The 12,500-nt window shown below is 40.1% G+C and overlaps 1 protein-coding gene across 1 annotated transcript; it reads right to left on the bottom strand.

Moving 5' to 3' along the window:
- Positions 1 to 216: 216 nt before the first annotated feature.
- tmprss13a (transmembrane serine protease 13a) lies at positions 217 to 10,901 on the bottom strand. The gene is given in 14 exon segments (XM_044204156.1): positions 217 to 855; positions 993 to 1,145; positions 1,267 to 1,409; positions 2,706 to 2,804; positions 3,492 to 3,670; positions 3,908 to 4,070; positions 4,742 to 4,785; positions 5,055 to 5,150; positions 5,641 to 5,767; positions 6,305 to 6,469; positions 7,064 to 7,174; positions 7,310 to 7,428; positions 7,430 to 7,479; positions 10,711 to 10,901. Coding segments are annotated over 14 exon segments (1,482 nt in total). The 5' UTR covers positions 10,729 to 10,901; the 3' UTR covers positions 217 to 840.
- Between the last annotated feature and the right edge of the window lie 1,599 nt (positions 10,902 to 12,500).

The raw sequence follows: 12,500 nt of genomic DNA, 5'->3' as shown, positions 1-12,500 counted from the left end.
CATGTATCTGTATTTATGATCACACACGTTAGACCAATAGAAGATGATGTTAGACAAAATGCCCAAGGCACATAAATATGACACACAAAGAACACACAAGTTGACATGCAATGTAAGAAGAAAAATGTCTGGAAAATTTCACAGTGTGAGAACAAGGGGAGGTTTAGGTGCACAGACAGAGTGCCAGCTCAATAAGGGAGTCAAGGGTCATACTGCTTTCTTTCTTCACAAAGTGAACATGTCAACAATGTCCATTTTTATTTATAATATGGTAAATTATAGTCTACATTGAAAAGCCTGAGATGTGTCCCTGAGAAAAAACACACCTGGACAATCATTATTAATTTTAAAAGAGTATCTTTTTCTAACCAATTAAGGAGATCACAGTGGAATGGACTGTGTTTCATTGGCACAGAACATGTACAAAGAGAGAGAGCCATCTTTAAAGCTTGCTTAACATGTAGGCAAACATATAATTATGTTTGACTTATGGCTGAGACACAGGGACAGAGGAATACAATCAAGAATGCAAGACTTGAGTCAGTGCGTCGATTAGTGTGTATCAATAATCGGGTTCAGGTAATACACATAACAGTTGTATGACAGAGGATGAATATAGATGATGCAGAACACCAAGACAGAAGTCCTGTGTTCAAATTGTGCATTTTGTCGTACTGCTACTCCCTAAAACCAGCGTGCAACCTTTCATCCGTCTGCAGTATCTCCTCATCAATTTATTCTTCTACGTGTAAATCCATCCATATCTCTGAGACGACTTCGTAGTGCAGGGTTCATTGGGTAAGGGGGGAAAGTAGTCCACCAGCAGGAGACAAAGGGACATCACTGCCTCCTTTGCTGTAGGAGGCACAGGAAGAATTAAGATGGTGAAAATCTGTGACCAAATCTAAATGCAGCTGAGTCATTTGGATGTCAAACATGCTCTCCTACACTACACTATTCTTTTTTTTTTTTCTCGCTCCATCCATTCTTACCTGCATGTTGCTATAGATCCAGGGCAGAACACTACTGACTTTGGTGTAAACGCCAGGCTTGTTTCTTTCACCACAGCCGGCTCCCCAGCTGGTGATCCCCACCAGGTACCAACGGCTCTCTGCCTGACACACCAGAGGTCCACCACTGTCACCCTGGAAAATATGGTTCATACTTAGTTAACATAAGTTTAACTCTAAAGTTTGCTGGATGTTAAAGGCACAATGTATATTCATCTGATTACTGTACACCAGTCCCTTGACACTGACTGCTCACCTGACAGGAGTCTTTGCCTCCTTGCAGGTCCCCAGCACAGATCATGTTCTTGGTCACAGCGCCATCATACACACTAGGGCTGTTACACACTTGTGCACTAATGATGTCCACAGTCACTTCCATCAGATTCCTGGAGACAGTGCCTGTATTGGAGGAAACAATATGCTCAATAATTTTTCTAACAATACTCTAAAATATTCAAAATAGTGGCTGAATAAATGGGAATATTTGCATTGTGTCATGGTTTTGGGTTTGTGGTTGGTTATTTCCTGTTTTATTTTTAAATATTCTCCTTCTCTCATGTGTTTGTTAGTTTTGCTTCCTGTCTTTGATTGCTGTGATTGTTTTCACCTGTATTATTGGCGTCAACTGTGTCAGGTTGTCTCCCCCTACCTGAGTGTATTTAAGTCAGTGTCTTCTTCTGTGCTGTGTTAGATCGTTGTAGTACGTGTGTTAAGTTTCCTAACCCTAGTATACTGTGTTTCTTGGATGTATGCTCTGTTTCTGGTGTGCCTCTATTTATGGGAGTTTGGTTTTTGTTGGCTCCCTGTTGGACTTGTTTGCCTTTTCTTTTGATTGCTTACCTGGTTGTGACCACTGCCTGCCTGTAACCCGAGTAAGCATTGTTTTTTTCATTAAAACTGTTGAACTGAACCTGCTCTGTCAGCTTTTAGGTCCTCTCCCAGTTTCCCAACTAAACATTTAAACCTGGTACATTGATTTTAAAAATAGGATTAGCAGATTAATAAATTTGTGCACTGCCATGGCAACAGCTAGTTCACTATCATTTCTTCGTTCGAGAGCTGTCATTCTGCACCTGCCCATCAGACATTACTATAGAATTTTCTGAGAATCTTTCTCATTTGCTGTCAACCTCAGTATAGAGGACAGACACTAGTCACTCTCTGGTAGCTCTTCCATGTTCCCTCAGGGGGTCCAGACTTTATTCTGTTGTTTGGCCTGCCTGTACTTCTTCTGATGACTATCTGCCTGCTTTTTGACTTCTGCCCTAGCTCTCTGGATAGTGTATGTGTGTGAGAGAGAGAGAATCCTGCCTTTTGACCTAGTAAAGACAGACTTGGGTACCAGATCTATGATCCACTGTTAAATGCATTTATTTATTGTATTATGTAGTTTAATGGCCATCGATAAATTGTATTACCCCAGGATGCTTAAAACAATTTCCTTATCCACAAAAAGATCCAGTTTTTGAATGACCAGAGAAAATAAAATATGCCTGTGTGATCTGATCTAGTCAAGGTCATAAAACAGTACTAGATCAACAAGGGTTTAGACTTTAAAAACATACAGATGTACCTAAAGTAGACCATATGCCTAAATGTGTCTTTCTGCTACAGATGAAGCTAATGGGGATTCAATAAAATATACAAAAAATGTAAATTACCTACTACTGTAGGTGGCTCTATATCCCAGCTTACCTGATCCTGCCCCAGTGGTGCCAAAACCTGAGGTCCAGCATTTGGTTCCTTGGGAAAATTGCTGGTCAAAAGCTGGCAGACAAGCTGGCTGAACTTTATCTGGATAACACAAAAAGATGTATTTCACTTTCCCAAACACACCAGCAACCTTGTGTGCTCAAAAGGATAGTGCTGTAGACAGATGCATACACACTGGGCTGGGCAAATCAGATTACCAGTATGACTGTGGTCTTTGAAAGCTCAGACTCAACAGCAAGAGAAACATTTCCATGATAGTTACTGTTACTGAATGTATAGAACTTAAATGACCAAATTCTGTTTTTATTCTCAGATATTAAATCATCAATGTGAATCAAATTGTAGATTAATGTAACAATGTTGGAATCAGTGAGTGAGGGCTGTTAATTTTCCTGCAGCTGCAGAGCAAAGACACTTCTAGGAGGTTGTAGAAATTTAGCAACTTTTTCAAGGACATTTCAGCTGCAGAGTGAATGTTTATTGACAGCCTCATGAACCAGGGTCAGCCAGCAGAAGGGCTGTCTTTCAAGCCATTCAGTCACCCACCTGGCGACACTACATACAGCTTATGAACACATACTCTTCCCAACATGAACAGCTTTCTGTCTTGAATGAGCAATCATGTTAAAACCCTTTCCTGATTCAGAATCTAATTTCCACCATGATAGCTAAACAAGTGCCAATATGAGGACCAAATTCTGAGTGCAGCCTCAGGTATGAAAGTAGGATGAACAAACATTATTTTAATTAAGTGAAGTTGTGACTAACCATTGGAAAGAAGTGGTGATGTAAGTTGGAGCAGAGCAACGTCTTGGTCATTAGTTTTGCTGTTGTAATTCTCATTCAGTTGGATATTCTTAACTAGGTAGGGCTGAGGTAGTCTGTCCAGAGATACCACTCCACCATACACTTTCCAGTTGTCTGCCAAGAGAGCTAAGGAGTTGCTTCTGTGACACAGAAAGAGACTGTTCAATGAAAAGCAATAGACTCATACTGATTTGCCATTGGTGCTTATGTTTTCAGCATAAAGGACTCTGAGTCTTTGGATTGTAACTTTGAAATGTTTCAGTTCAGCTTTGGGGACTGCAGCTGAACAATATACATTTCTACAATCACAATGTATGAATTCTGTTCCAAGAATGTGTGGAAAAGATTGTGAGTACACATTTTCTGTGTCAAGTCACCTTGGGAAGCAGTGGGCAGCAGTCAGCACAAAGTCAGGAGAGATCAGGACTCCTCCGCAGACGTGGGATCCTCTGAAGTGGAGCGACAACTGCCAAGGCCACTGACCCATCTTAGATATGCTGCCCCCAATGATCCGGGATGTAGACTGCTGCCGACCGCAGTCTGGGAACGGAAGGCAATGTGAGATACTGTACAATACCAAAGAAACAGCTGAAACATCCTTTATATAGGGTTGAGAGATAAATCAATATTATCCTTTGGTGAGTTTCAGTGAAATGGTGGTGCATAGAATGATCATATTGTGTTATTGCTTTATAAAACTGTTTTCCAAACCAGTGATTCTAAGCAATTTTGAATTTAAAATGAACAAAATGAGTTACAAATGTTTTGTTTACACATGTGATGAGTTTAATTCAATGTACCGAACATCAATGTGTTTATTGTAGACAGAATTTTGCAATTTTTCTTTCTGTGAACTCACATGGAATAGATTATGTGAATGTAGAATATGTACAGCCTTGATGTTTGTCGTCTAGGTTATGGCCTCATCACTCCCCACAAAGAAACACCAAGCTCAACACAGCAGGGAGTGATGAGAATAACTACCTCCCACAGAAAGGTAGACTCAGAGCCTACAGGTGGATGCTGGGGGTTATGCAGTATATGAACAGCAGCAGTAGTTGTAGAAATTGTCAACATTGTTTTCAGGTAAGCGGTATGCCAGCAGGCATGGATGTGCAGTGTATTGTGTGTGTGAGATAGAGACAGAGAGAGAGAGAGCTTGTGTAACTGTGTGTGACACATGACTTTAGGAACAGATGGAGGCTCCTTACCCATACACTGCAGGGAGACAATCTCCTGGTCTGGACAGGAAGCACTGTGTAATGCCACAATGAGAAAAACATGTCAGTTAATATGAGTACATATAGTAAACCAATGTGCACCTTACTGCTGTTTTTTGTAGTATTATAAGCCCATAAAAAAGGAGAAACAGTCTGTGGGCGTAATATTTTTTGAACTTGTTCCACAAATATTGATAGATTTTACATGTTGAGGAAGATTTCATAATAAACTGAGATTGGAAGGATCATACATTAAGTCAGAGCTGTGTATGAAACAAAGGGGGAATAGGACTAGATTGCATACCTGACTTTTACCAGACCCTGGATAGGCGAAGATGATCTGCTGGTCAATGCTAAACCAGTGGACTCCTGGGATTTAATGGCTTTGGTGACATAGGACCTGAAGATAGAGAGAAGGGCAAATCAGAAAGCTGAAGAGATAAACTTGCTCATACGGAGACCATTTTGTCGAAAAACAATGCCTGATTGGGTCTGAAAACTCATTCTGGTTCTGTCACACTGAGACACCCCAGAGAGACCCGTGGAGAATCAATTCAACCCTAAACACACAGCAGCAGGTGAGGAGAAATTAGATGGATCTCAGTGGGTAAATTACAGGTTGGAGATAGAAGCCCACATGTGCACTAGCTGCTGTTGAAATTGGGTCTGGCAAAATGACTCCTTAAAATAAATCACTCCTTCATGAAGACTGAGCTAGCTCTGAATGATGATGGGGAATGGTCATATTTTGATGTTGGAGTGCTGATCTAGAATGATTTTCAGCATTCAGAACTACTGCTCCAAGGTTATTTTAAGTGTGTTGTTTAGCACACTTTAGGTTAATTTAGCTTTGACAAAATTACAGTTGAGTTCACGTGATGTTTCTTTACTTTCTGAATCCTAGCTGAGTGCAGGTCTGGTCGGCATAGCTCTGGTCCCAGCCTCTGTAGCACACTGGTAGGAAGCGGTCAGCTTGAGATGACCTGACCTGCAGACTGCCATTCTCGCCAAACCTCACTGGGGGAGACAAAGAAAAGCAGGCAACTTAGATAGAGTCTCTTCGGTGGGTTATGCTCAACACTATGTGACAGTAATGTGGAGTCTTTGGCCTGTGTGCTGCTACTATTGCAACTACAAAACAATTACAGTGAAAGCAAAAATCAAATGTGAAATAAATTTGCTTCATTTGGCAAGACTCTGAAATGCAAGTATACTGCTGTGTGCAATTTCTTTCTTCTTTCTTCAAATCACATTATAATTCCCTGTTACTGAATTTCAACATTTTCACAAAATTAAATGATGTGCTATCTACTGGAATACACTTTGTACTTAAATGTATTATATAGATAAAATTACTGATAACACTATTAATGTAGATTTAAGTTTCATTGACACTAAATATATGTACCTGCCATAGAATATCATCCCCATTACTAAACCTGTGAGACTTGGCTGTCAAGTGTCTGGCCATCCTTCTTCACCATCTTCACTTGTATAAGTCTGGTTCTGTTAAGGTATATGTGTGTGCTTCTGTGTGTGCATGTGCCCACTCACCACAGTTTGTTTCGTCAGTGCCCAGTTGGCAGTCTCTTATCGCATCACATTGGACAGTGTTGTTGGGGCAGGTGTCATACTTTGGCAAGGGTGCATTTTCATATCTGTGATCATCGTCGTCATCGTAGAGGAACGCTACTGTTGCCAACCGGGTGCCATAACGAACTGTCATTGGAGTAGAGTGGGTAGTAATGAGTGTGGGTAAGTAGAGGTTGAGTTTGCCATTATTATTATTATTGTTAACTAAAACTAAATCTAGACATGAAATAAGAACCAAAAACTGCAACTGAAAATTAATACATCATCTCTGCCTCCCTCACGCCTATGAACACCTTGAAGTTATTTACATATCCCAGGGTAATCCAATTCCCTTAAATGATTTTGTCTATTTTAATACTGAACATGTGCAACAGGCTTAACTAAATAAAAACTAAAATGAAATATTCCTTAAAAAGATACTAAATACTTAAACTACCTACATTTTATGAATGTCAGCAGAGCTCAATGGAAATAGGGGGGAGGAGTCATAAAGTTGTTTTGTTCCAACTTACAATCCTTTGTAACAGTATGCCTTGTTACCAAAAAAAACAAAAACAAAACATAGGCAAACAAATTTACTGTCATCAGAACCACAAGGGCACAAGACACATGTGACTAACATTTTCTTTGCATGCAGTTACAACAGTCCTAAATAAATTAGAGCAGCAAATGAATATTAATGACAATGTCCAGTGATCTGTATGAATAAACACAATATACCTCCAAGCCAGATGGCCAGTGCCAGCAGACCAAGCACCAGTAAGGTTCCCCCTGACCCTCCGTAACACCGGGCATTACTCTCGCAGCATCTCCTCCTCTTACTGCTTGGGGCTGGACACAGTACACAAAACATATACTCAAACACACAATAATAATCCTCGAAGCGACTGTCTCCATTTTGTTTTGCTCATACAACTGCATCCATTGTATTCTCAGGCAAATATGGGAGCCGCCAATAACACTCACATATGCTTGACTGTGTGACTTGGGGAACAACCACAGGTGATGGATACCGGGGGATGTAATACGGATGGGCGGGAGGTGTCAGGCCTGGACCCACGCCATACACCACCTCCTCATAGGACTGGGGGCAGGGTGGTCACGGCAACAGAGTAGTAAGGAGGAGGGGGCTCGTTCTGCGAAGAAAAGACAGGGGGAAAGCAAATAATAGCGAGAGGTCCTTACATAAATAAAATCCCTTATTGTAATAACACACAATGTAATGTGAAGTCTTTGTCCATTATTGTGTCATCTATTGCCTTTGGAAACAAGATACCATGCTATATTTAATAGGTATAATAATATCAGTAGATAGATAGACAATAGATAGGGAGGCAATTACATTTTTTTGGTTGCCAAGACTGAGCACATAGCCCATTGTCCTTCATGCAATCTTAACACTATTATCAAGTCTATGTTTAAGTCCACACCTGGGTAACAATCTTACGAACAAAGACACAAGTGATGTATCCTAGCAACAGCGTGTAAAAGATCTGGTTTTAACAGTTCATTTCCTCATTTTTCTATTCACAATTCCCCCTAGCCATATCAAGTACTTCAGACAAAGGAGTTAATCAGTAGTTGAATTTTTGGGACAGGTAGGTTAACATCTGCTCACAAAAGAGGAGTAATAGGGAGAAAAAAGACACCTAAAACTGAGGTTTTGATAGCAAGTAGTGTCAACAGCGCTTTTACCCAATTGGCTAAAGCTCTGTCATGAGCTCACTGTGAATGACTCATAATTTACAGATATACAGGTTAGTCAGACTCTCTCCCTGTTTAAAAAATAGCCGCTAAGACTGCCAGTGATATCTGTCTGCATCTGTGTATCTCTTGTCTGTCTACCACAATGATTTGCAAAACTTTCCTTTGTTTTGTTTATTTAAGTTTATTCCGTTTAGCTCCGTAAGTTTAGCTACTGTAAACAAGGATGCTGTGACAGAAAATACATTGATAGGAAAGGTCAAGGAGTGCCAGAGATTACGTAAAGGACTGACAATTTAGCTTCCAATATTTTTACGTGTTTGCACTGTACGTAGCAACATTACAAATAAGTTAAAAGAATAGTTCGACATTTGGGAAATACACTTGTTTTCTTTCTTGACGAGAGTTAGATGGGAAGGTTGATACCACTCTTGTATCTTAATGCTAACTATGTAGCTAGAGCTAGCTGGTTAGCTTAGCTTAGTGCAAGACTGGAAACGGAGGAAAAAGCTAGACTTGCTCTGTCCAAAGCTAACAAAATCTGCATACTCTAATCTCTCTAAAGCTCAGTAATTTATATGCACTAATTTACATTTCTTGGCCAAGCACAGTGACTTCCCGAAGTTTCTGGGATATAACAAACTAGATATCTAAGTAAGCTTTAGAGGTGTTGGATTTTTTTTTTTTACATTTGTACAGAACCAGGCTAGCTGTTTCCCCTCATTTCCAGTCTTTGTGATAAATTAAGCTATCCGGCTGCTGGCATTAGCTTCATATTTACCGGACAGTCATAAAAGTGGTTTTGTTCTTTTCACCTAACTCTCGGCAAGAAAGCAAATCAGCGTATTTCCCAAAATGTCGACCTATTTCTTTTTCAGTAAAATTGAGCTAATACATTCACATACGGTTGCAACATGTACTTATTATATTGCTATGTTGTGGCATGTGGAATGCAACTAGAAAAGGTTAAAGCAGAGTACTATTACAAGTTCCCGAATGCAGAATGTTATGTGACTAAACTTGTGGTTCACTTGTTTGCAGTGTCATCCAAGCATTTACGGAATGTGATACAATGTGAGAAAGCTAATTTTTGTGATGAGTCATTACTATCTCTTTTGTTATAAGGTTATATATACAGTGGGTTCGGTTTTAGTACATAAGGAGGATTTTTTGTAATCAATTTTGCTATGGGTATGAGTTAATACAGTCAGAAGCTCCACAGCATAGCAGCGGTTTGACATGTACAGAACCTTGCACTAAGAAATTCTGATGGGGCTTCAAAAATTCTGAAATGCAGTTATAGGGTCAGTGTCTGTTACTGCCTGTTCAATGCAGTCAAATTAGTCTTGATTAGTGCAGCCTTGAGCAGTAACCTCACCTGCCTGTAGTGCAGAGAAAGCTAAGATTTAGTTCCCAACAACCAATAATGATCTCTTTAGCTGTTGTGACCCTTCTTCATTCATCACTTTGGTCACACCTTCATAAATGGTGGGAAAAAATCCTTTGTCGAAAAAAGTTAATCTCTCTATCTAAGTTGCACGGAGAAAGCTATGGGTGCACAAAAGGTGCTTCATGAGACCATTTCTATTGCATGCTCATCAAGTTTCAAAATATGCCTATAGGCAGCATACACCCCACTTGATTGAAGTAAAATGGCCAAGCTGAAATAGATGGATAGGAGGAGCAGGTTCATCATATTTCCCAGCAGAATACGCTTGGATCATCTTGCATAGTTTGTATATCAGCCATTATGATGGAAAAATACTGAAAACATTGGGGTTCACATGACATTTAAAAGGTCAATATTTCACTCAAACAATAACTATGATAATATAAAGTTACAAAACTACCTGACATGAAATGGGAAACTAAAGTGTCCCTTTATGTTTAGTTGCCCAGTCTGTAGGGCCTAAAATAAATCAAGGCAAATCCAAGTCAGGCCATTTAATACTTTATGTGCTTAACATTAGTCACGTCAAGCACATTTAAAGAACCCAAAAGCATGTATCTCCAGATTTGGAGATCCAGATATTGAATTTTTCAGATAAACTGAAGGATTAAGTGTTATTTATAGGTTAGAAATTCTCCTGCTTCTTAACCTAAAAACCCATTGGATTATTTGTAAAATGCCTTGTCACAAAGCTGAAAACATTGCTTTTTTTCTCAGCTCATGAAAAGTTGATGTTGTGGAGATACATGGTACACTACGAAAAAAACAGGATTGCAACATTAGGTAAATAACAGTGTTATAATCTAAAGAGTTTCAAGCAAAGTGTAAAAGTGTTGCCCTATAGAACCTAAAGACAGAAACCATTTTAAGTTTGTTTAGGTAAAACCAAGCTTCCGTCTTATCTGCTCTCTGGTAGGTAAATTGAAACAAATAAAACCTCTGATGTCAGCCTACAGTCCCTGCAATGAATAGCACTCTTCAAACTTTACAGAGAAATCGACACACTGAAACTCAAACAGAGCAACCAAAGAAGCAGATTAACAAGAACCACCATTCAGAGTCTGGTGAGTCAGGAGTGACAGGTGAGTATTGATTAAGGAGGAAGTTTGACTATTGATTGGAGAACGGTTGAAGTCAGAGGAGAGGCCAAGAGACACACTGTAGCAAGAAGAAGGACTTTTTGTTATAAGAGAAAGACAAAGGAAGAACCTACCAGATCATGCTTTGCCATTGGACACAGGTCAGCAGAGAGTGGAGGTGAGAGCAGATGGGTGAAGCTTTTTCACATCCAGGCGTTTACTCATGGGTCAGCAGTTAGAGCATGGTGGTACCACATTAAACACCTCTGCTTTCCTCTCTCTTTTCTTCTCCTCTCCTTTCTACTCTACTTTGTGTTTGTCACTGACCTTCATCCAAGCAACAACAGGTAGGCCTGCCTTCCCCCTCCCTGTCCCTGATTAACACCTCCCTCTTTCAGCCTCCGAATCCTTCATTCTTCACCTCACAGAGCTGGGCATGCCCACTGCACCAGTTTCCCACCTGCCAGACTGGTTTTGTGGTAGCCAGAGACTGTCAAAGCTTGTTTCACAGTATGAAGTGCCATTATGGTTCAAATGACACCAGCTGAGCTGTCAGGGCCCTGAACCAAAATGTCCTCCTCTTCACAGAGAATGACAGGAACTTTTTTGTTTGAAGCTGAGGCTGGTTTTCACATACAATTAGGTTATATAATGAAATGCTGGAGAGAAAAAAAGAGTGTTGTCACTGAATCCAGGAAACAAAGGTAACAAAGTTAATGTGTGTGCACATTTGTTAATGTGATACTATTGAAATGCTTCCTCAGTGTTTCAGTGTCTATTAACCTGTGTCTGTGAATTTCAGGCTTCTACACAACATTCCTACATTCTAACATTTGTTCCTACAGTAACTTTCTGCACACAGATCTCAGATGTTGTTTCTGGAAATTTTTGGAGCTACCTTCCTTTTGATCTCGTCTTCAATTACTGTGTTGTAAATTCACTTTCCAAATGCTCTCTAGATCCTCTCTCAGCCCGTAATGTTTCTCTAGTTTCACATATTACCCTTTTTTTCCAGTTATCGTCACCTGAGACCCTCTACATCTATCATCACTTTCGTCTTCTGTTCCCTGGCCATTAGCATAACGTCTGATTGATCAGTACTTGTCAGGGTCTAGAGATCCAGCAAGGCTTTGCTGTGTCTCCCTTTGTAAGCTTCCCACTGCTTACAGTAGTTTTGCTTCTCAGTGCATGCTTTGCCTCCATCTTTCACCCTGACACAATATGTTGGACCTACCAGGAACAATTTAGCTCGCGGGTGCTTTTTGATAAGGGGGTCCCCTGCCTCTATTGACTGCTGTTGTGCATATACAACAACATAGAATCATGAATATAGGGCATTGTGTTGGCCTCAAGGTCTAAGACACATACCACATAACCTCAATGTCCCAGATTTGAACCTGGCTGAGGACCTTTGTGGTTTCTCCCCTAATCTCTCTCCCCATGTTTCCTCTGTGTCACAGCTCTGTACTATTACATAAATAAAGCTAAAATGGCCCCAAAATATATAACCACAAATGTAAAGCAGATAGAGCACATCAATAATCACATAATATCAGAGTGCTGAAATACAGGTGTGGATTGCAAGACATTTGTTGTTCAGACACACTCTGTAAATTTGATCATTACTGAATGATATACGGAGTTTATGAGAAGCATCACGAGATATTCAATGTGAAGATGTGTTGACCTTGTAACACAACTAGAGGGTGATAATATATACAGTCTCTTCCTATGTGCATGTAGCCATTGACCACTCCTCACATAGCAAGAGACTTGAGTTAGGTCCCCCTTCCAAACAACAGCAGATGATCGCTGGTATTTAAGTGGAGCTCCCACCGCTCAGATTTACTCAACAGTTCTCTGTCTGCTTGCACGACAGAAAACACCACTTAAATGTTCATGGTTTAGTTTTTTACATTTACCA

The sequence above is a fragment of the Siniperca chuatsi genome, linkage group LG7, assembly GCF_020085105.1.
Source record: "Siniperca chuatsi isolate FFG_IHB_CAS linkage group LG7, ASM2008510v1, whole genome shotgun sequence".
Taxonomy (NCBI): Eukaryota; Metazoa; Chordata; class Actinopteri; order Centrarchiformes; family Sinipercidae; genus Siniperca; species Siniperca chuatsi.
Note: the sequence above shows the minus strand (reverse complement) of the source record. Positions and strands in the feature narration are given on the sequence as shown.